At 40.9% G+C, this 23,252-nt stretch overlaps 2 protein-coding genes across 3 annotated transcripts; one reads left to right on the top strand and one right to left on the bottom strand.

Annotated features, from left to right (window-relative positions):
* The first annotated feature begins 425 nt into the window (after window positions 1–425).
* Window positions 426–9,562, top strand: eif3d (eukaryotic translation initiation factor 3, subunit D). 2 transcript variants are annotated; one of them, XM_063470861.2, is made up of 16 exons: window positions 426–522; window positions 2,412–2,544; window positions 2,632–2,677; window positions 3,744–3,880; window positions 3,972–4,057; window positions 4,147–4,219; window positions 4,717–4,832; window positions 4,920–5,052; window positions 5,145–5,292; window positions 6,459–6,589; window positions 6,699–6,784; window positions 6,909–7,038; window positions 7,763–7,905; window positions 8,091–8,283; window positions 8,372–8,465; window positions 9,444–9,562. In XM_063470861.2, exons 2-16 carry the CDS (start codon window positions 2,422–2,424, stop codon window positions 9,455–9,457), a joined length of 1,653 nt encoding a protein of 550 aa, XP_063326931.1. In that variant the 5' UTR covers window positions 426–522; window positions 2,412–2,421; the 3' UTR covers window positions 9,458–9,562. The 2 variants fall into 2 exon arrangements, with proteins under 2 accessions (XP_063326931.1, XP_063326930.1); XM_063470860.2 differs by having other exon boundaries at window positions 4,711–4,832.
* A 675-nt stretch (window positions 9,563–10,237) lies between these two features.
* On the bottom strand, window positions 10,238–12,875 carry LOC134625609 (amine sulfotransferase-like). The gene is made up of 6 exons (XM_063470858.1): window positions 12,734–12,875; window positions 12,440–12,639; window positions 11,715–11,841; window positions 10,698–10,792; window positions 10,429–10,600; window positions 10,238–10,347 (listed from the first exon to the last, which is right to left on the bottom strand). Exons 1-6 carry the CDS (start codon window positions 12,873–12,875, stop codon window positions 10,238–10,240), a joined length of 846 nt encoding a protein of 281 aa, XP_063326928.1.
* Window positions 12,876–23,252: the final 10,377 nt, after the last annotated feature.

Raw genomic sequence — 23,252 nt, 5'->3', positions numbered from 1 at the left:
AAATAAAAAGACACGTAACTAACGCAAAGGGATTAAAAAATCTCTCGAAAAATAGCCAATGAAACCCAAATAAAATTGACTAAAAATGTAGTAATATGCAAAATTATACAACATCCAAAGATCTACAGTATATCTATATGACTGATTGTTGTATTTCTCTGTAACAATATTGAAAATTAAACTTCATAAGCATAGAATTTGAAAATAGCATTTCAAAAGGCCATTCAACCGTTTATTTGCTCTTTGGCCTAATTAATTATTAAAATTACATACATTAACCTGTATTTTTTTTTCTTTTTCGTGTAATGTAAAAATAGCAGTTATTTTATTTTTTTAGGGAACGCTCATTTCACACGACGGTAAAAAACTGACGTACTACGTCGGCTGTTGCTGTAACACTGCAGGAAACACTGCGTTATACGGCACTTCGCACTTCCTTTCATACCGGCGCTGTGTTGGGGCAGAGCAGCGTCAGAGGGACTGCTGGATTAAAAGACTCCATATACTGACACAGAATTCACGGTAAGAGCAGAGAAAGCACACACAGACGTGTGAAAAGCGCCTGTTTTTAGCAGCATTTTCAATCAAATATCAGAGATTTGTGTTTACGCGCGTGGTTAGCACCCGGTTAGCTTAGCATTGCTAGCATGACCACCTGGCGGTGCCTAGGGTTAGCATTAGCCACGATGAGCTAACGGTGCAGAAAAAGCGTTTCAGTGCTGCTCTATTTCTTTTAAAGAATTACACTGGCTGATCTGAAGTTAGCAACTGTGCGTTTAGTCTCAGTATATCTAGTTTTTAAGCAGCGATTATTACCAGTTGGCTACCGAAAGCCCGTAAAGAGCCCATTTATTCATTTTTAATATCACAAATCTAAAAGATCAAATCCAACGACAAAATGATGTTCTTGGACGTCCTTATGGTTGAAATCTTAGAGTCGTGAATGTACCAGCAGTGAGCACCGATCATTACTTTATGTTACCAACTTTAATGCAGCATCACTGGATGATGAAATGATCCACGTCAGGCCTACTGCGCACTCAATCTGCTTTGGAGATTGTCTTGATTGGTCTTTGTTCGTCGGTCTTAAAAAGACACCGAGTTAGTAAGGGATGTTTTATTTTAGCCACAGGGCGGTTCTTTGTTGGTGGGAGCATGCCAGATGTTATCATGAAGGGCGTTCCCTCAACACAGTACCGGTTCCTTTACTCTGGTTTTTTAACTGTACCACCTAAACCTTACAAAGAAATATTTGACCCAGCTGTGGCCCACATTTGCAGCTTCCTTTGGCCTACATTTAGGCTTGACTCAGGATATGTATGTTAACATGAATGCAACCTCAGGTCCATCTGAAATGGCCCAGATGTCCCACATGTGGGTCAATCAACATTTAATCCATTTAAATACTGTATTTGTGGCCTGTGGTTCATGTCTGTGGGGCATGCAGCATTTGCTGTGCTGTAACTGAGCCTTGAGTGTCAAAAGTAGACCAGATTTCTACAGGTCAAGCTGCCCCACACTAAAATCATTTGGGGTGCATCCACACACATTCATTTTTGTTCAAAAGCCCTTCTGTTTTGCTTTATTGTAATTAAACAGCATTGTGGTATAGAAACCCCACGGCACCCTGCTGATTTAATTATAGAGTAACAGAGACACCCTCCACCCACGCTAATAGCTCAAAAGGTGTTGGTTACATGCTTAGGCAACAGCTTGTACCATAGGATCCCAAGTGGTGTACTGCAGGATCCTATGTTGATCATACAGCTGTAATGACTGATTCACGAGCTATGTAAGTACTTTTTAGGCACTCATGTACCAGAATTCTCTTTCTGTTTTTGTCGAAGGGATCCAAAATCTCTTTGTTGATAGATGGTGGGAAATAATACAGCATGACACATTAAAAGCATTGAATGATAAAAAAAAAAAAAAAATTGAGAAGGGGCAAACCACAACTAACCATCAGTTAGATCCACCACCTAAAGAAAAGAGAAATGTGGGAAGAAACTATCCCAAAGACTTGCTTATATTGGCTAATTATGCAGGAGATAAATGAAATAAAAACTCAAACAAGGCAATTGTTGTAAAGAAAATAATTATTGCAATTCGGTTTTAACAATCAGTGGAAGCCAAAATTGTAACTAAAACGAAAATTTGTTTAACTGAAGAATCCCGTCACTGTTTTAATATGTTGTATTATAGCCATAAATCATGGAGTTGACTTTCAGGGGTCAGTGATGACTAGCCCACTGCGCAAGCTGATCAATGCCTGTTTCTTTTAGTGCATTGCTGAAGAAATCAGTGCTGCTCATTGCCTGAGACCCTGTATGTGTACTATCAGTCAGCTAGACCCAGAAGGTTTTTAATGTTTGGTCTCATAGGGTTTGTCGTCTTTTTCCGTGTCCCCTCAGTCTTCAGGCCATGGCGAAGTTCCACGCCCCTGTGATCCAGGACAACCCATCCGGCTGGGGCCCTTGTGCGGTCCCTGAGAAATTTAAAGACATGCCCTACCAGCCGTTCAGCAAAGGAGATCGTCTGGGAAAGGTTTGTTATCAGTTTTGCTCTGAAAAGAGGAAAAAGGTTTTCCAGGGTTTGTTTTTTTACTGACTTTGTGTGTTTTGTGTCTGGCAGGTTGCAGACTGGACCGGAGCTACTTACCAAGACAAGAGATACACAAGTAAGTCACAGCTGTACATAGGGCTGTGCGATATGACCAAAATCTCATATCCCGATATAAGACATTTATCGTCCTGACAACGATATAAATCACAAAAATTTAACATTTTCTGTAAATTCTATGAATCTCGGGCAGCTCGACTTGGCGTGAAGTGTTGTCAGCTGGGCGACCTTTACCTGGAGTCGAGTGTTTTAAACGATGCATGAAACAATACATTTTTACACATAGGTTGTAACGGCCGCTGTTTTCTTTGTATTTATTACACGGCGTGCTGCGGGGAAAAGCCTGTTCTAACGTTTGAGTCTAAGGTTTATTTTTTTAGCACCTGGCGGCTCTTTTTTACTTCTCAACCGTAAATAATCTGCTCTTTCACGTGATTCAGTTTATTTTGAAAAGTCTCAACAGGATCTTGAGCTTTATTGTGAAAGGTTTACATGGAAAACAAACAAGCGGACAGCGGAGCCACGCGATGGTTTTACCATAATTGTTGCTAACGACAACGCATAAAAACAGGCACTTGTCCGTCCGTAGTGTGGTTATATTAAATATAAGAGAAAGAGAGAACTTTAAGAAATTAATATAGCCACTACAGTGACCATCAAAACGATGAACAAATAAACAGTTTATTTCACGACACCACGAAACAAACGATAGCGTGATAGGAAACGATAGACGTTTTTATATCGTCATCCGATATATATTGCTATATCGAACAGCCCTAGCTGTACAAAATCTGCCTCTTTGGTACGTTTTATTTGGCGGATTTTCTTTGATTTTCTTATATCTAAAATAAAGTTTTTAGATGAAAATAGACTTGAATATAGCTGGTTTTCAAGCGAATCTGTTATACCTAAATTATGTGGAAAAGATAATTTCTTGTGTTTAATTAGAATATCAGCAGGACCACAACATCTGTTTTATTTGTATGACATCACAGTTTTTTCTCTTTTATATTCTGATTTACTTTTCTGTTTGCACAAGCATTTCAAACATCATCAAAAAACCTTCAATTTATTTTGTGGTTTCTTGCTGATTTCTTAATTGTTTATGTTTATTTTATCCTCAGATAAATATTCCTCTCAGTTTGGAGGCGGCAGTCAGTATGCCTACTTTCACGAGGAGGATGAGACGAGCTTCCAGCTGGTGGACACTGCCAAGACCCAGAAGACGGCTTACCAGAGGAACCGCATGAGGTTTGCTCAGGTACGACAGATCGTCGCAGAGTGGGTGATATTTAAATGTTTTTAATCTAACGTTTTAAGACTTTGGTAACAGTATGTTTTTGTTTTCACAGAGGAACCTGCGCAGGGACAAAGACCGCAGGAACATGACGCAGTTCAACATGCAGACGCTCCCGAAGAGCGCTAAGCAGAAAGAGAGGTGAGAGGAGAGAACATCTGAACGCTTTTGGTCACAGGCGGTGAAATCGTCACATCTTGAAGTTTGATCTCATGTTTTTGTCTTTTCAGAGAGCGAATGCGGCTGCAGAAGAAGTTCCAAAAGCAGTTTGGTGTCCGTCAGAAATGGGACCAAAAATCCCAGGTGTTTATTTACTGTTGAAATATAAATTCAATTTTTTGTGATGTAATAATGGGATGGTTCATGTGTTTTTGCTTCAGGTTGTTTTGGATTCTTTCATTTTTATGATGTAAACAATTAATCAAGAAAATAACTGGAAGGTAAACTGATACTGGAAGTCCAGAAAGAATACTGGCCACAGCGTAAATTTAAGTTTCACACTCTGGCTGTTTCACAAATAAGCTTAAGAAGTAAATAAATCCCAGTGAGCCTGACCTCGTATCATTTAATATTGGCTAGTTTTGTAGTGCATCTTAGTCAAAGTAATGTCAGCATATGCTGCTTTAAATCTCAGCCCTTGCCAACAGTAAGAATTACATTTTTTCTGGTATGATTGCTTTTGTGGCTCACATCATTTTTAAAGATAATGTGATCTCAAGGTTTTAAGACTCAAAGGTGTGTTTGTACCCTGGTGTTATTGACTTTGTTCTTGACATCCCTGTCTGTTCACGAAGGCGCAGCTGAAGCCCAGAGACTCCTCTGTGGAGGTTAGGAGTGACTGGGAGGTGAAGGAGGAGATGGACTTCCCCAGACTGATGAAGATGAGATACATGGAGGTGTCTGACCCTCTTGACATGTAGGTGAAGCTGAGCCGCTGTTTGTAATAGATTATTTGAGTGGGAAATACAGGTGATGATGAGGTTTCACTTCTCATTTCCTGCAGTGAGTGCTGTGGTGCTTTGGAGTACTACGATAAGGCCTTCGATCGAATCACCACCCGCAACGAGAAGCAGCTGAAGAGCATCAAAAGGATCTTCCACACTGTTACTACCACCGACGACCCCGTCATCCGCAAGGTAAAAAATACATTGCCTGAAAATGCATTGCTGTCTGAAGTCTGTGTTTGGCAGCTTTCTTACACGATTATTTATTTCTTTCCTCCCTCCAGCTGGCTAAGACTCAGGGTAATGTGTTTGCCACTGATGCCATCTTGGCCACCTTGATGTGCTGCACGCGCTCAGTCAACTCCTGGGACATCATCGTGCAGAGAGTGGGCAACAAGCTGTTCTTCGACAAGAGAGATAACTCAGACTTTGGTGAGCAACCTGCAGTCACCAGCAGCTGGTTTCACTCTGATGTTTTACACTTAGTTTGCTCTGAAAAACAAGTTTGACTAAAGTTAAATAAAGCCTGAGAGAACAGCTCATAGGGCTGTTCGATATAGCGATATATATCGGATGACGATATAAAAACGTCTACCGTTTCCTATCGCGCTATCGTTTGTTTCGTGGTATCGCAAAATAAACTGTTTACAGCAATATTTTTTCATCGTTTTGATGGTCACTGTAGTGGCTATATTCATTTCTTAAAGTTCTCTCTTTCTCTTATATTTAATAAAACCACACTACGGACGGACAAGTGCCTGTTTTTATGTGTTGTCGTTAGCAACAATGACGGTAAAACCATCGCGCGGCTCCGCTGTCCGCTTGTTTGTTTTCCACGTAAACCTTTCACAATAAAGCTCAAGATCCTGTTGAGACTTTTCAAAATAAACTGAATCACGTGAAAGAGTATGCAGAGAGTTTACGGATGAGAAGCAAAAAAGAGCCGTCCGGTGCTAAAAAAAATAAACCTTAGACTCAAACTTTGAAAGAAAATGTCGGCCATTACAACTTATGTCTAAAAATGTTTCATGTATCGGTTAAAAAAACTCGACTCCAGGTAAAGGACGCCCAGCTGGAAAAACTTCACGCAAGTCGTGTTGCCCGAGATTCACAGAATTGACAGAAAATATTACATTTTTGTGATTTATATCGTTGTCAGGACGATAAATGTCTTATATCGGGATATGAGATTTTGGTCATATCGCACAGCCCTAACAGCTCATGACCCAGGTGTTTTTCTGCAGAGAAGAAAATTTGAAGGATTGTGATGAGAATTTTTAAACCACTTTTTTATTTACCCCAGATTTTGTTTACTTGAATGTAACATATATTTTTGTACAGAAAATGGCATAAATGTCAGTTAAGCAACATAACACTTTGCTTTATCTGTATGTGGCTCCATTATATTTTGCGCTGGGAAAATCCAACTACTTAAAGGAAAACAAAATCTCCTAGTGAGTGACTGCATTGACCCTGCTGTTAACAGCCCTGAAAGACGTTCTCATTGTGGGGAAAAAATGCCCCAAAACATTCACCAGTGAACATGACTGAGTTCTATCAGACATAGTGATGCTCTGCTCTCCAACTGTTCCCCTCAGATCTGCTAACTGTGAGCGAGACTGCCAACGAGCCTCCCCAGGATGAGGGCAACTCCTTCAACTCTCCTCGCAACCTGGCAATGGAGGCCACGTACATTAACCACAACTTCAGCCAGCAGTGTTTACGCATGGTACGAAGTCACATGATTGCAAGCCCCAACGCCTTTCGGTGCTAAGCTAAGCTAGCCTTACACAAAATTGGCTCATGAAAGTGAGTTGTCTTTGTTTTCTTTCTTTTAGGGTGGAGAGCGTTACAAGTTTCCTAACTCCAACCCATTTGTGGAGGAGGATATGGACAAGAGTGAGGTGGCATCTGTAGCTTACCGGTATGTTCAGTAGCTTCAAACCAATTTGTAATTTCTCATCTTTCCAGCAGAACAGGAGGCTGTTGTAACTGCTGTAGTAAATATTCCTGGATTTAATTCCTGATATTTTGTGTTTGTGTTAAAGGTACCGTCACTGGAAGCTCGGAGAAGACATCGATCTGATCGTCCGCTGTGAGCACGATGGCGTGATGACTGGAGCCAGCGGAGAAGTGTCCTTCATTAACGTCAAGACTCTCAATGAGTGGGACTCCAGGGTAAGACAGGAAACGGGTTTAATGAAGTAGAGCTTAGTCAGTCAGGCTCATCTGTCTGTTAGTCGAGGAAATGGCCCGAAATAATTAAAGCCCTTGCTAGGTGCGGCGTCTTCATCTGCTCAACTTAAAATGTATTAGATATATCTCCCTGACAGTTTTTACAAAAACTTAGAAAAACAAGGAAAGCAGGTGATCTGGAGAAAACAAAAAGGCCTAAATGGCAATTCCAAAAAAACAGAAATGTGTTTTCCTCAGTCTTTTTCACGTGCTTCTAAGAACTGCTGCATTCTGTACTTCACATGTTTGATCACTAGATGTCAGCAAAAGGAAGTAGGACTCCTTCAGTGCTTCTGAACCTATGGTCAGCTATGTTTGTGGGTTGAGTCTATTGTTGGCGACCAAGCTCTCAGGTCCTTCCAGATGTTTCACCTCACACAGAACAGAGTCTATGCTGTGTTAAAAATAACCATGGTTGTACTTCTCAGCTGCATCTGTCTGATGTGTATTTTCATTGAGTAAAAATCAGAGAAGTGGTGACAGATCTCCAGATTCAGACTCTGTGAAATACTGCTGTAACGAAGGCAGTTTTGTTATTCCAGATGCTTTTAAGGCATGCACTACTAGAGCCACTCCTCTGTTCACAGGCGGTTAACCTCCTCCTTCAGCTAAGTATTTGCTGTTCTGTTTATAAGCTTTGGTGCCTCTGATTTGTCTTGTCCTGTAGTATTGTAATGGTGTGGACTGGCGTCAGAAGCTGGACTCTCAGAGAGGAGCCGTCTTGGCCACCGAGCTGAAGAATAACAGCTACAAACTGGCGCGCTGGACCTGCTGCGCCATGCTGGCTGGATCCGAGTACCTGAAACTGGGGTGAGGAGCGAGATTCCAATTCTGTGTGTAAAAGAAGAGGAGGCTAATTTAAATATTAAGATGCAGAAAAAGGTTTTTCACTGATCGTTGATTGTGAGGAGCAATCCAGTTCCTTCTTGCAGTGCTCGTAGGCCAAGGCAGTAAGCTGGACTGACTGTCTCTGCATCACTCTGTGGTTTCTCCAGGTACGTTTCTCGGTACCACGTGAAAGACTCTGCTCGCCACGTCATCCTGGGCACCCAGCAGTTCAAACCCAATGAATTCGCCAGCCAGATCAACCTGAGCATGGAGAACGCCTGGGGAATCCTGCGCTGCGTCATCGACATCTGCCTCAAGCTGGACGAGGGCAAGTACCTGATCCTGAAGGACCCGAACAAGGTGAGCCGGCGCAGAGAGCAGAAGAACTGAAAGGCAGCTGGGAGGTGTGTGAGCTCACAAGCTGATATTCTGTGCTTCTCATCTACAGCAAGTGATCCGTGTGTACAGCCTGCCTGATGGGACCTTCAGCTCTGATGAAGATGAGGAAGAGGAGGAGGATGAAGAAGACGAGGAGGAAGAAGGTATGGTTTAGCTCCTATTTTAAATAGAGGTTGAACTAAAGCTTGTGTGGGAAGCACAGGATGTTCCAGTTTAACATGTTGGTGCTGGTGTGAAAATGGTTTCTGTCACTGGTGTGTGTTAGCGGTGAATACAAGTGCAGGATTTCTTCAGGTACAAATGTTTCTTACACACAGGACAGCAGGGATGTGCCCGACCAGCTGATGGTGCTGCTGCCCTCATTGGTCAGGCCCACAAATGCCAGTCGATTAACTAATTCATATTTTTAAATGGATTGTAATGCATGCTACATTTGCACATTCAGTGTTTGGTGCTCAAATTTGAGTGTTTTGTCACTTTTAGCCCATTTTCGTGTTTTACCCTTATTATTCAAGAAGTAACATTATCACATCTGTACTGGACCAGACTGCATGCTTAGTTGTCAGAGAACAGATATAAGCTTGGTAAAAATACAAGAAACTGTTGGAATTTGTTAAAATCACATTTTCTCTTAGTGTTTTAGTCTTTTTATAAAACTTAATTCTTAAGTCTGTTTCTGGGGTTGAGAAGGTCTTTTTCTCTCCAGTGGCTCCCTTATGCTGCATTGACAAGAAACATTATGATTATGAAATGACCAGTGGCTATTTTTTAACATAAATTTTTATTTATAATTGCTGTCATTGTTTTTGAACACTTTCTTTGGAACATGCAATCACATGAACTGCTGGGGTCACAAGAAGTTACTCATAGTTAAAAAGGAAAAAAACAAAGTAGCCTGTAACCTCAAAGAAACATTTTAATGGGTAACAGCTCATCTTTCAAATGCTATAAATTAAATGATTCAATTCCAGGATGAAGAAATGCATTTGTCTGCACATTCTTTTTTTCTTTTTTCTTTTTTAAATTATAAATTCCAAAGTTTGTGTGTCTTTGGTTTTTGAGTGTTCATTGTTCATATATCAGATTCTTCTTGCATTTATGTTGAACCCTTTTCATTTCAGATGATGATAATTGAAGTGTGGAGTCGGCTTCAGTGACCAAAACAGCCTTGATCCTTCACTGAGAAACAAGTGAATTCCTTTATACATTCAATAAAGGCAATAGCAGATTATACAACTACTTTTAATGTCTTGTGTTTTATTTCCTGTGCTGAAGTTCAAAACATGTTCATTAGGGTGATATTTTTGTCACCCTAATGAACGCACCGGTGGACACCCAAGTTTGTAAATGTGATAACTCGAGAATGAAGCCACACAGGATTTTATAGCTGAGCACAACGGACACAACACTGAGCTTGATAAACGAGGAGTGGATGTGACTGAAAACTGCTTGCTCATGGGCAGAGTAGTCAGAAGATGCTCAAATATAATCTGAAGCAAGTGACTGAACATAAAGTCAGGAAAATGTTTGCAAAGGACAAGTCTGATGGTTGTGTTTGATTTTTTTTTTTGTAAAAGAAGAAAATAAATTTACTTAATATTTGAATAACAGTTACTATTACTTTCTTTACAACACTGATGGGATATTTTTGTCACCCTAATGAACGCACCGGTGGACACCCAAGTTTGTAAATGTGATAACTCGAGAATGAAGCCACACAGGATTTTCAAATTGATAACAGGTGCATCTACTAAAAGTGTTGGGTGAGTATAAATCTCAGTGACCTCAGGACAGAGATGAAGTTTACTGAAAATCTTGTGAGTGTGATAACACAGGTGTATCTACTTGGAGGCCTGAGGTGTACAACATGCCACTGCCAGTATTTTTACTGGGAGACGCTGAAGAGCTGCTCTGCTTATTCCCAGATGAACCTTAAAGGCAAATCACTACGTTTCTCCTGAAGGAGTTGATCCACTCTTTCACTCTGTGCAACAGTCAGTGTGTTCTTCCAGTCTCCAATCTGACCTGTAATGAAGACAAAAACACAACACCTGATACCCTGATGTCACATTTGTCTGCACAGCAGCTGCAGGTCTGTTATGTTACCTTTACGCAGGAATTTTCCACTGAACTTCTCTGGTGGAATGTGCTCATAGTTTGCTTTCGAGTCATTCTTCATGTTCTCAAACTTAGCTTTTTCCACAACATGACTGATGGCGGCTTCAGTCAGGTTTATCCCAAAGAAGTTGCAGATCTTCTTCACTGATCCTTTCAGGTCCTGAGAGAAAAGCAGGAATGCAACAGAAAAAGAACCTTAAACTCTGCCAGATTTGAGTGTTTCTAATGAACAACAAAAGTGTGAAGAAACATCTTACCAAAATCATTTCCTCGTAGGTCAGGAAGAGGATGTTGTACTGCTCTCTGTTTGAATACCACTCCCTGACATGGTCAAACCAGGATGATGCTGGTACTGTATAGCAGCATAAGGCATCTGGTCATTTGGCATTTTAATTTAAAATCAAGTGTCTGTTGACTATATTTACCCCACTAGAATTCTAATACCAGCAGCATGATAACAGGTGGAGGAAGAAAAAAGGTTTTTGTTACACAAACAAATATCTTTTTGGAGTTTTTGTTTTAACAATAGATGTGGAACAGCACTGTCCTCTTCACAAGCGGTCCTCTTCGGATGTTAGAAGCTAACTTGGAGTAAGTCACTTACAGCCACATAACTAAACTTTGATCAAAAGCAAAAAACAAAATGTTAGAACAAAGTCAGTGCTTTAGGAAATCTTTCACTTTGATTTAATTTGGATTAAAGTGAAGTAAAGTATATTAATGATACCAGAATGACAGTGATTTAAAGGGTCGAAAGGGGAATGAGTTCAAAAGAGTACAAGCTGTTCTTGTGTGACCCACCTCTGTTTGCTTAGAAAAGACACCAGCACAGGTAGGTGGGTAGAAGGTCCTTTGTGTTTAGGGCCCATTTTCCAAATAACCTGTCAATGATTTCTGTCTCTTCAGCTCTGAGACATTTATCTTATCTGCTAATTGCTCAATCTGGTGAAAAGGTTTTACAATGTCAAGAGTCAAATAACTGAGGTACCACTGTTTTAATTTGTAAAGTAACTAAAAGATATGCAGTATGTGTCATATCAAAAGTATTTTTGTGAAATGCTATGTGGAAGAAGTATAAAGCCATATAATTTTTTCTATATGGATGTGCTATTATCCGTTAGTCTGTGCACTTGGGTAAGTATGTCAAACTCAGTTCAGTTTGAAATAATCAATTTCAGTTCTTCCTGATCACATTGATATCTGTTATTATGTATCAGACCTGGACTCTTCTTGGTCATCATCATTAGGCAGATAGTGGAGATGAGGACACGTACCGTTTCCCGTCAGGTACCACTGGAAAAACTGAGCAAAGCTCTCAGGAGTCTCAAGGTCTGCAAGGGCTTTGCTGAAGTGATAATAAGACATCATGTTGTCCTTTGGATTCCTCATCAAATACACAATCTGACATAAAAACAAAATAAAAAAACAGAATCCATGCCACTTTCAAAATCACTCATTCTTTTACAATATCTTGAGTTTGAGCAGTTTCTTAATTTCTACCAGTTTTAAGAGTTGTTTTATATATAAAGTTTTATATATAAAGTTGTTTTTATAAGCAACTTGTTTTCATTGGCTGTATATAAAAGCTAGATGTTGTCACCATAAGGTGACCCATTGATATGGAAACCACATTTTGAAGCTTCATTTGAGCATTCTAGTGTTTGTTTTTTTCTACTCAGGAGTGTCTATGTTTCAAAAAGCTGTGTGCTTAGTTATCAGCAACATGATAATTAGTGCTATGTAACTGACTAAGGAAAAACATCTGAATTTCATATGAACTTGTTACAAATACTGCCTCTAATCCTTTAATGTCTTTCCTTAACAATAAAACTTCACTAAAATGTTGCTTTTCTTCATCAAATTAATCTATCATTTAATACAATTACACTCAACAATTATGAGCAAATTATATTTTTTTAACCACTTAAAGAACTTTGTCATACTACATCTCTAAACCTGCTCTTTCTTCAGGCTGCTTGAACATCTATACAGCTCTGACCTTTCCCTTCTTGTCCATCAGTCCTGGAGGCATGAGAACCTGGGAGAGATGTGATGTGAAGAGCCGTGGAGAGGGGCGACGAGTGTATGCACCCCCTGTGAACTCCAGCCATGGCATCTTCTGTGAGTTGGTAAAATATTCATTCACATGCCCATCCAGCTCATAGATAGAAATGATGATCTGCTGAGCCCATACGGTGCCTTTTGAGGAAAAATGTATTGGATATTATATCTAACCAGTCTGGACAGAATAAAACTGTTAAATAATGGGATGCTACAGAGATTTCTCACTGACCTGACTTTGGATAAGACACGAGGAAGACATCGCTGTCTCTTATTTCAAAACTCTGAAGAGATTCTATGTACTCTGCAGTTGTGTTACTGGAGAGAAAGTTATAGTTCTTATACCGGCAGAGACGGTTACTGAGCTGCTCCATCTTAGTTCCGAATCACACAGACGGATAAGGAGAAGAGACACAGTTTATGTAGTTCTTCACCCCATGTCAATCGTGATCCCAACCGCCATTTATGCCAGCGAGACTTGGAAGGTGTCGGCCTGCATCAACACCAAGCTCGACGTCTTTCAGCAGCGATGTCTTCGCCGGATTCTGAGGATCCGCTACACCGACCACATCACCAATGAGGAGATCCTGCGAAGGAGTGGCACAGTCAAATTTTCACAACATCGTTGCACGCAAAAGGCTCCGACTGGCCGGCCATATCCTCCGCATGGATGACGCACAGATTCCAAAAACAGCGATGCGCTGGCAACCCCTGGGCGTTAAAAGACCACGAGGACGTCCCCGCAACACCTGGCGAAGGTAATTCCATCAAGACCTAAAGACATCGAATATATTGTTGGAAGAAGCTGAAGCCCGGGCACAAGATCGAGCCTGGTGGCGTTCGTTTGCCGCCCGATATGCCACATAAAGCATGGGAGGATCTAAGTCTAAGTAAGTCACCCCATGTGACAATAGTCTGAGGAACAACTATAGTTAATGTTGAACTAAAGTGTTAAGCAGTTAGGTTTTACTTAAGTCTTTTTTGCGCTCGATTCTGATCTACAGGTTTTGTCTCTCTCCAACCAAAATTCACTGAACCAGCAGCAAAACAAGATCCAAACTGCGCTTCACATTTGATAAATGTCATCATTAATTCTCTCTGACTTTTGCTGTTTTGCTTCCACCACGATAAAAATCAAACTTTAAGAACAGCTCACTGTGTGTACTTCAAGATCAGTTTCCCATCTCAAATCTCTGTTTTCTGCATTATTCATTCACTCATTATTACCCACCAGTCTGTCGTTGTTTACAACGCTGTCAGCCGCTGTCTCTTTTTTGTATTTTTGTTTGTTTGTTTTTTTACTTAAATGACCTCGGACATCGGACATTTGACAAGGATGCCTCCTGGGCGCCTCCTGAGTGAGGTGATCTGGGCATGTCCCACCAGGAGGAGGCCCCGGGGCAGACCCAGGACGCGCTGGAGAGATTATATCTCTCGGCTGGCCAGGGAACTCCTTGGTGTTCCCCTGGATAAGCTGGAGGAGGTGGCTGGGGAGAGGGAGGTCTGGGCTTCTCTGCTTAGGCTGCTGCCCCCGCAACCCAGCCCCGGATAACGCAGAAGAAGATAGATGGATGGATGGATGTTTTTCTGTGTTTTATTCTCAGTTACTTTAACACAAAGGCATCTGCTGTGATGCTACACCTCTGATGAAGTCTCACAGTATCAGTACTGATAAATGATCAGAAATATAATATTTCTGACTGTCTGAGGCAAAATTGAATCGAATTGGGACCTCGTGAATTGGAATTGAATGGATTATAGAAATCAGTGATGATACCCAGCCCTAGTGAGGCCCAACAGAAGTGGATGTAGCTGTGGGTAAAAAGAAAAGATGAAAAGAACTGTTGATACATTTTTTGTTAAGGCCTGATCCGTCTGAAATTCATAGCCAGTGCTCTGACACGGAGCTATCGATCTCTGAACGCTGAAAAAGCACAATGTATCCAGAAAACACATTATATGCTGCAATAAATGCACTGCCCAAGTGTCTCCTCTCCCCACTGCCTTTCAGTGGCATGCAGCAGCAAACAGGTCATCAGAGGAGGTTGATGTGATGATTAAGTTTAACATTGTCTACAATATTGCCAAAGAGTGCCAAAGCACTTTCAGCACAAGCACTTTTTCAGTAACTTATCTTTTTTGTAGAAATGTGCTCCAAATAAAGAACTTTGTGTTGACAAGATTGTTATTTAATTGTTTACAAATGAATATTGTCTGTATAGACAGCAATTTTCCCCCAAAAAAGTGCACATGTAAAACTGCGGTGCTAAGCGTTGTGGTTGAAAATTTGGATGCGCCTAAATTTTGTGCTGGTGCGACTAAGAAAAAAAGTTAGGCACACCAGTGCAACCGTGGCAAAAAGTTAGTCTAGAGCCCTGCTGGGTCCTGGACACAAACATGTCACAGGACGTTCTACGCACCCACCTGTGCTTGTGTCTTTTCTAAGCAAACAGAGACTGTTGATGACAAAACAGCTTGTAATCTTTGGCACTCATACTCATGACCTTTTGACCCTTTAAATCACTGCTATTCTGTTATCATTACTTTGCTTTGATTTTCAAAGTGAAAGATTTCCTAAAACACTGACTTTCTGTTGACTATATTTATATACTTATGTTCTGGTCTGGATGAATACAGCATTCTGGGTAAATTCCAATCTGGCTTTCGTGGAGATCACTCTACTGAAACTGCACTTCTTAGAGTCTCCGGTGACATCTTGATGAGATGTGATGCAGGATGTGATGTTTTGCTGATGTTGGACTTGACCTCTGCCTTTGATATTAAGTGAAAGGTGGTTTATTGTGTCTAAACTGAACCTGAACTCCGGGGTGAACAAAGGCCAAAATAACAAACAAAACAAGCTTATTCAGAAAAGGAGGTGCTACCTAAACCCTAGGTGAAACAAAAACCAAACAAAAGACAAATGAAACACCTAACTCCCTAACTGAACAAACAGGAAAAAACTGTACAGAAATATAAAGGCAGCTCACCCCCTCTGCTTCAGTGCCTATTTACAATTTACTATTTACAAGTGAACTAATTTACACACTACATACAAACTCCGTAAATCTCAGGAATAACACACACAAATCACAGGGTTTGGAAGCCAAGGTCAGGTCTGCTGCTGCTGTCAGTTGCTGCCGCCAACAACTGCTGGTGAGGGATCTGTTAAAACAGTCACATGATGAGGGGACCAATCAGCCGCCGCCAGCTCTCCAATCAGGAAGGACCTGTAGATTCTTAAAGACATAGCACAGAAGAAAACTCTAGACGGCCAGGGCCGTAACAGAAGATATATACCTATTCAGAACCACGATAACAGGGTTCTTGCTGATCGGAACTGGCTGGGCCCTGGCTTATTGAAGATTGAAGAAAGCAGTTATGGCTGTTCAAAACCCCACAAGGCTGGTCGCTATGATTGAAGCGATGGGAAGGTACTCAGACTGTGCTCATTGAATGCAATATGGATAAGATCTTGGAGAAGCTTACGGCGCTTCAGTGGGAAATTGATACACCTGGTGTCCAGTGATGGACATTAGACCAACTGTAAAATGCAGTTTGTTCGCACTAACCCAAACAACCACCATCTTCATTCATGGCTACCCCACGGCGCCAGCTGGAAGGCCCCAAGGCTGAGGCTGGCTGGAACAACAATTCTTCTCCCTGATAACGGGACTGTGTTTTAACTCTCTGCTCATATCAAGGTCACCTGCATCAGCCTTGAAGGATACTGACTGTTGACTTCCGCTAACTGGGTGAAAGGACACTGTCAAGTTGAACACAGGACACACACACACGCACACAAACACATATACAATGACACAGATACGCACTCACCCACCTTCCCTCATCCCAAACGCCTCCGATGCTTGCTACCACATGGTGCAGATTCATGGAGAGTGTCCAAATTCTCCTCGCTGTCCTCCGGGGAGTTGTAAATGATTAAGCAGACAGGTTTAACCCTTTAAAGCCGGTCGGAGCGGGCACGCTCCGTTTTGCGTAACTATTTTTAAATCCCGGTAGAACTGCAACCATGTAAGCTAGCACAATAAATTTTTTTGCATATGAAACCGGAGGAGTTGTACTTACATCTTATGCCATCAGCTTGTCCTAGGTCACGGTTTCCTTCCACATATAGCTTTGCAAAAATTGCATAAAAAGCACTTGCAGCAACAAAAACATAATATTCCAGAAAAGCTTGCCGATCCGATCAGCTGTTCGTAACACTTCCTATGTTGGAATAGACGCCAGTGTGAACTATCGCATGTCCACCATTACCTGCCCGAAACCAGAAGTGACGTCATTTTCGCGGAAATGTAGTTTTTTTTACCTTCAGGGCCTTATAAGCCTATACTGGTGTTTTTAAAAGTTATGTTTGACTTTATGACTTTCTGTGTCGTTTCTGGGATGCTTAGAACTCAAATTGCACTGCTGGAAATAGTTTATTTTGATGCATATGCTGTTTTTTTTTTTGCAAATTTGCATTATAATATTTATTTTTGTTTTTCCTGCAGTATATAAAAATTGGTGTATTTCAAACATAAAACTATGAAGACACTCAAAATAAATTTCCTGTGGTGGGAAACTATTTTGTGCAACTTTTTTGTATTTACAGTTTTGAGGGATAAGCCTCTTAAATTTCTCTAACTAGAAATATATGTTAAAAAAACAATTTTTTTTTGTAGTTTATTGCACTTTTTTGCAATTTATGTAATTACTATGCACTTAATGCATACATATTATTAAAATTTGGGCTATAACGGTTGTATTGATGTATAGCAACCTGAAATGCTCCCAAAAAATGGCACTACAGCATGTAAAAATATAATATAAGCTCTGGCGGACTTGGTTCTATGGTAGGTCTTAAAGGGTTAAAGTGCATTTTGTCATTGTAAGTAAAGTAAGTACAAAGTAAAATTTTATTTATATAGCACCTTTCAAGATAAAAATCAAAAAGTGCTTCACAGAAGCTAAAACATAAAAATAAAAATCAACCAAAAGCATGTTTAAAAAGATGAGTTTTTTGCTGTTTTTTAAATGCGACCACTTAGTACACAGATCTCAGGCTCAAAGGGAGAGGGTTCCACAGTCTGGGGGCAACAGTTAAAAAAACATCAGGGTTGAATATCTGAGTTGTATTGAAGGATCTTTTGTAATTTGAAATTATTGGTGGAAGAATAATATTGCCAGTAAAAGCCAAAATAATATATTTTTCATTTTTGAGAATTGTTTTATATATTGCCTTTTTTGTCCTAATAAGGAAAACGGTCATTGAAAATACTGGAGTTTTTTTCCCTTCTCAAGGCTACTTTTTATTTTAACTAAATGATGGAATATGTTGGTGACCATAACAGTAAATACTTTTCAGTAGCATATTTTATGTTTGTCTAATACTACTTTGTCTAATTCCACTTTTCAGCTTTGTAAATAAAAAAAATGGTTAAGGAAAGACAGGGCTTTTTATTATCTGTAAGCATACAAAACATCTTATGTTAACATACCCAAGTCTTTGCTCCTCTACAGTAAATATATTGTTTATTGTTATGGAAGTTTTAAATAACCTGCACACACCCCCAGTGAGCGTTTTGAAGTGGTTTAATAACATATTGCAATATGGAGAGAAACATCCCAGCCAAACACTAGGATGATCTCTGAAATTTGGCCACCGCCCTCACATCTTATATACACACACAGACACTCTCAAACAAAGAACATTCCACAACACATCGTGTATCCCTATACCTTCAGTCCAGCTCATCCTTGACCCCCTCCCACTCTAGGAAATGTTACAACCACCCGTCACCTCCCTTGAGCAGGGTGTGTGGAGATCTTCAAGTCTACAATGGGTCGACTGTGAAGGTGCAATAAAACCCGGGGGCCCACTTGTGATAACATTCTACATGCATGCATACAACTGATGACGGGAGTGATCTTGCTATACTAAAGTAAGAAAGTGATATTACTATTACTAATGTGATATGATTAAAATATGTGATCAATACATCAAAAAAGAAATCTGCCAGTATACTGTTCATGGAGATTTGGGCTTAAGAGCCAATTGGTAGAGAAAAACAAACAAGATAAAGATAAACTCAGATAAAAGAAATTATCTCTACTACAGAGGTCCTAAAAATGTTGTAGTCTGACTCTCTTGAGAAAGCTTCAGATTAATGCAAAGGTCTTTCAAGAAGATCTCAGATTTCTAACAAAGATAAGACAGGGATTAGGCACAAGGAGGATGGTCATTTTGAAATGCCACTCCTATTTAAGATTGAAAGGCCTAACCTGCCAGATAACAAGGCATGGTGCTATTCATTGCCTCAAATGTTTAGAAAAAGGCTGAAAATTAACAAGCAGTACTAAATGGACTATAAGAAATTCACGGATGAGATCATGGCCCCTGGAGACACTGAAAGAGTCCCAGAGCAAGACATTGACAAGACACCGGCTTGGTACATCCCACAGCATGGGATGTATCATCCACAAAAACCTGGAAAGATTCGTGTTATCTTTGACACCTCTGCCAACTTCCAAGGCAATTCACTAACCTGACTGGTCCAGAGCTAACAAACACCCTGCTTAAGGTCTTGTGTTGCTTCCGAAGAGGCCCACTGGCTTTCATGTGTGATATGTTCCACTAGTTCCATGTGCATGCTTGCGACCAAAATTACCTACGAATCTTGTAGTGGGAGAACGGCAACCTTGAAATTCCATTTGCTGTCTAGTAGATGAAAGTACACTTATTTGGAGGAGCGTCTTCTCCAGGTTGCATCAAGTATGGCCTGAAGGACCTTGCAGCTGAAGGAGTTTTGATGAATAAACCATCCAATTCATCAAAACCAACTTCTGTGTTGATGATGGTCTAGCAAGTGTCAACACTGAAGATCAAAAATAATACAGCTTGTCAATTAAGCACGCAAACTCTGCAGCACGGGTAAACTTCAGTTACACAAGTTCATCTCAAGCAGCACCAACAGGCCTGAAAATCGCCTCACCCGAAGAGGAGTATCTTGGAGCTAGGATAATACCTTACATGACACATCTGGATATGGAATGTGCACTTACTTCAGAGCAGTAACCACAACTGGTGATGGCAACTGCTCCTCTGTGATGGGAAGATTGAGAGTTACACCAACCAAAGTCACAACTACACTTCAGCATGAGTTGTCAGCTGCCGTTGTTGCTGTGTGCACCGGTGACTTGCTGAAAAAGGAATTGGCAATGGAAATCTCAGAAAAAAGGTATTAGACTGACCCCAAAGTGGTACTTGGATACATCAGCAATGAAGCCAGGAGGTGTTTGTTGCAAACCAAGTGGAAAAGATCAAACAAAGTACAGAGTCAACATAATGGAGCTATGTAACTTTTGAAGATAATCTGGCAGACCACGCCTCAAGAGGCCATTCAGCAGAAGAACTTGTAGTGTCAAACTGGTTCAAAGTCCCAGACCTTCTCTGGCAGAAAGTCATACCCAGTCGTGAAATCAAGGTGGGAGAGTTATCAAACAGTGACCCGGAGGTTAAGAAGGTTCAAGTCCACAAGATACAAGTGGAAGAACAAAGGTCACTGTTAGATTGCCTACAAAAAGTTTTCTGACTGGTCAAGATTGATTAAGGCTGTTGCTAGATTCAAGTGCTATGTGAAAGAAGTAAAGGATCACAAGAGAAGGTCGTGCATGTTAAGGCCCTGGACATATTTTGAATCAAGGTGTCTGGATTTTGTTCCATATGCGATTTCTGTGCCTTTAAGTGTCTCTTTAGGTCAGGGGTAGGCAACTCCAGGCCTCGAGTGCCGGTGTCCTGGAGGTTTTAGATGTGTCCATGATCCATCACAGCTGATTTAAAGGGCTAAATGACTCCTCAGCATTTCTTGAAGTTCTCCAGAGGCCTGGTAATGAACTAATCATTTGATTCAGGTGTGTTAACCCAGGGTGGGATCTAAAACCAGCAGGACACCGGCACTCGAGGCCTGGAGTTGCCTACCCCTGCTTTAGGTCCTCTTTCTGATTGGAGAGCTGGCAGCTGCTGATTGGTTCCCATTATAAAGTGGCCGCTTTAAAACCCAACCAGCAGGAAATAAGCACTGAAGCATAATGGGTGAACTGCCTTATTGTTTTCTGTACCATTTCTCTTGTTTATTAAATAAGGGAGTTAGGGGTGGCGCTTGTCTTTTGTTTCACGTAGGGTTAGATAGCACCTTTCTTTTTGAAATAGCTTGTTCTGTTTACTTTTTTGGCCTTTGTTCACCCCAGCTTTCACTTTTTGGTAGCAGTAAAACCACCTGGAACAGTAAATTGTCTGTTGGGTATGGCTTTGGGGACCGGGGTGGGGACACTTCTTCTTTAACCCTTATGTTGTGCTCCTGCACCTTAGACCTGGACGTACAATGCGAGTTATTAATCTACAAGAGAGAAAGGAAGCAGAGTTACAAATCATAAAGATGTGATGCAGACCAAAGACAAAGTTAGCAAGTTACACATGTCCATTTCTCGATGGCCAAGGCATTCTTTGGGTAGGTGAATGCTTAACACATTCAGTCCTGCATCCCAATGTCAAACATCTCACAATCCTGCCAAGAAACAGCCACATGTTGGCATTACTGGTCAAACGTTATCATGAGAAGACATACCATCAAGGACGAGGGATAATTATGAACGAACTTTGAGCTAATGGATTCTGGATTCTTGGATGCAGCAAGATTATATCATCTTACATCGATAAATATGTAAAATGCAGAAGGTTCAGAAGGCACACAGGGCAGCAGAAGACAGAAGACCCCCCCAGAGAAAGGGATGGCGACCACACCGCCGTTCACCTACTGTGGAATGGTCCTTTTTACATCAAGGAAGGTCTCAAGGAGTTAAAGCATTTTGGGTAGCTAATCATCTGCATGTGCTCCAGAGCAGTGCATCTTGAGATGCTTGACGATCTCTCTATGGATTCTGTCATCAATTCCTTAGGTGCATTCATAGTCATCAGAGGTACAGTTTGCCAGATAAGATGTGATCAGGGCACGAACTTTGTCGGCACTAGAAATGAGTTTCTTGAAGTATTTAAGGAATTGGATCAAGCCAAGCTGGGAAAACTGGACTATGAGTTTCTCATGAACACCTGAGCATCCAGTCACATGGGTGGTGTCTGGGAAAGAAAAAAATCACACTGTAAGAAGTGTACTGACGTCAATCCTGGAACAATCAGCCAAAGAGCTCAACAGCTCCTCTCTAAGGACATCCCTGTATGAAGTCATAGCAGTGATTATTAGCAGACCATTCACTACTGACCAGCTATGCGATCTATCAAACCCAGAACCTTTAACACCAAACCAGATACTAACCATGAAGTCCACAATCGTCTACCCACCTCCAGGACAGTTTGTGAAGGAAGATCTTTATTTATGTAACACTTTCTGGACAAGGTGGAAAGGAGAGTATTTGTTAAATCTTCAAGGTAGACAGAAGTGGACTAAAGAACACAGAAATGCTAAGATCAATGATGTTGTCCTCCTGAAGGACAACATCATTGAGTTTCATATCAAAAATCCTTGAAAGAGTAGTTGTCAAACAGCTAACAGATCATCTGCAGATGAATGGCTTATTTGAAGAGTTTCAGTCAGGTTTCAGAGCTCATCACAGCACAGAAACAGCTTTAGTGAAGGTTACAAATGATCTTCTTATGGCCTCTGACAGTGGACTCATCTCTGTGCTTGTCCTGCTAGACCTTAGTGCAGCGTTCGATACTGTTGATCATAATATCCTATTAGAGCGATTGGAACATGCTGTAGGTATTACAGGTACTGCGCTGCAGTGGTTTGTATCATATCTATCTAATAGACTCCAATTTGTTCAAGTAAATGAAGAGTCCTCTTCACACACTAAGGTCTATTATGGTGTTCCTCAGGGTTCAGTGCTAGGACCAATTCTATTTACATTAAACATGCTTCCCCTAGGCAGCATCATTAGAAGACATAGCATAAATTTTCACTGCTATGCAGATGATACCCAGCTCTATCTATCCATGAAGCCAGGTAACACACACCACTTAGTTAAACTGCAGGAATGTCTTAAAGACATAAAGACCTGGATGGCCGCTAACTTTCTGCTTCTTAATTCAGATAAAACTGAGGTTATTGTACTCGGCCCTGAAAATCTTAGAAATATGGTATCTAACCAGATTCTTACTCTGGATGGCATTACCTTGGCCTCCAGTAATGCTGTGAGGAACCTTGGAGTCATTTTTGACCAGGACATGTCCTTCAAGGCACATATTAAACAAATATGTAAGACTGCTTTCTTCCATTTGCGCAACATCTCTAAAATTAGAAATATCCTGTCTCAGAGTGATGCTGAAAAACTAGTTCATGCCTTCATTACTTCCAGGCTGGACTACTGTAATTCTTTATTATCAGGATGTCCTAAAAACTCTCTGAAAAGTCTTCAGTTAATCCGAAATGCTGCAGCAAGAGTACTGACAGGGACTAGGAAGAGAGAGCATATTTCTCCTGTTTTGGCTTCCCTTCATTGGCTTCCTGTTAAATCCAGAATTGAATTCAAAATCCTGCTCCTCACTTACAAGGTCTTAAATAATCAGGCCCCATCTTATCTTAATGACCTTGTAGTACCATATCACCCTATTAGAGCACTTCGCTCTCGCTCTGCAGGCCTACTTGTTGTCCCTAGGGTATTTAAAAGTGGAATGGGAGGGAGAGCCTTCAGTTTTCAGGCCCCTCTTCTGTGGAACCAGCTTCCAGTTTGGA

The sequence above is a fragment of the Pelmatolapia mariae genome, linkage group LG4 (genome assembly GCF_036321145.2).
Source record: "Pelmatolapia mariae isolate MD_Pm_ZW linkage group LG4, Pm_UMD_F_2, whole genome shotgun sequence".
Classification (NCBI taxonomy): Eukaryota; Metazoa; Chordata; class Actinopteri; order Cichliformes; family Cichlidae; genus Pelmatolapia; species Pelmatolapia mariae.
The sequence above is the reverse complement of the archived record's forward strand: the minus strand, read 5'-3'. Positions and strand labels throughout refer to the sequence as shown.

Coding starts and splice junctions, on each gene's coding strand:
- eif3d (XM_063470860.2), top strand. CDS start 2,422: ATGGCGAAGTTCCACGCCCCTGTGATCCAGGACAACCCATCCGGCTGG. Junction 4,220..4,710: donor AATGGGACCAAAAATCCCAG/GTGTTTATTTAC, acceptor CTGTTCACGAAG/GCGCAGCTGAAGCCCAGAGA. Junction 7,039..7,762: donor TCAATGAGTGGGACTCCAGG/GTAAGACAGGAA, acceptor CTTGTCCTGTAG/TATTGTAATGGTGTGGACTG.
- LOC134625609 (XM_063470858.1), bottom strand. CDS start 12,875: ATGGAGCAGCTCAGTAACCGTCTCTGCCGGTATAAGAACTATAACTTT. Junction 12,640..12,733: donor CGTGTCTTATCCAAAGTCAG/GTCAGTGAGAAA, acceptor TTTCCTCAAAAG/GCACCGTATGGGCTCAGCAG. Junction 11,842..12,439: donor TGATGGACAAGAAGGGAAAG/GTCAGAGCTGTA, acceptor TTTTTATGTCAG/ATTGTGTATTTGATGAGGAA.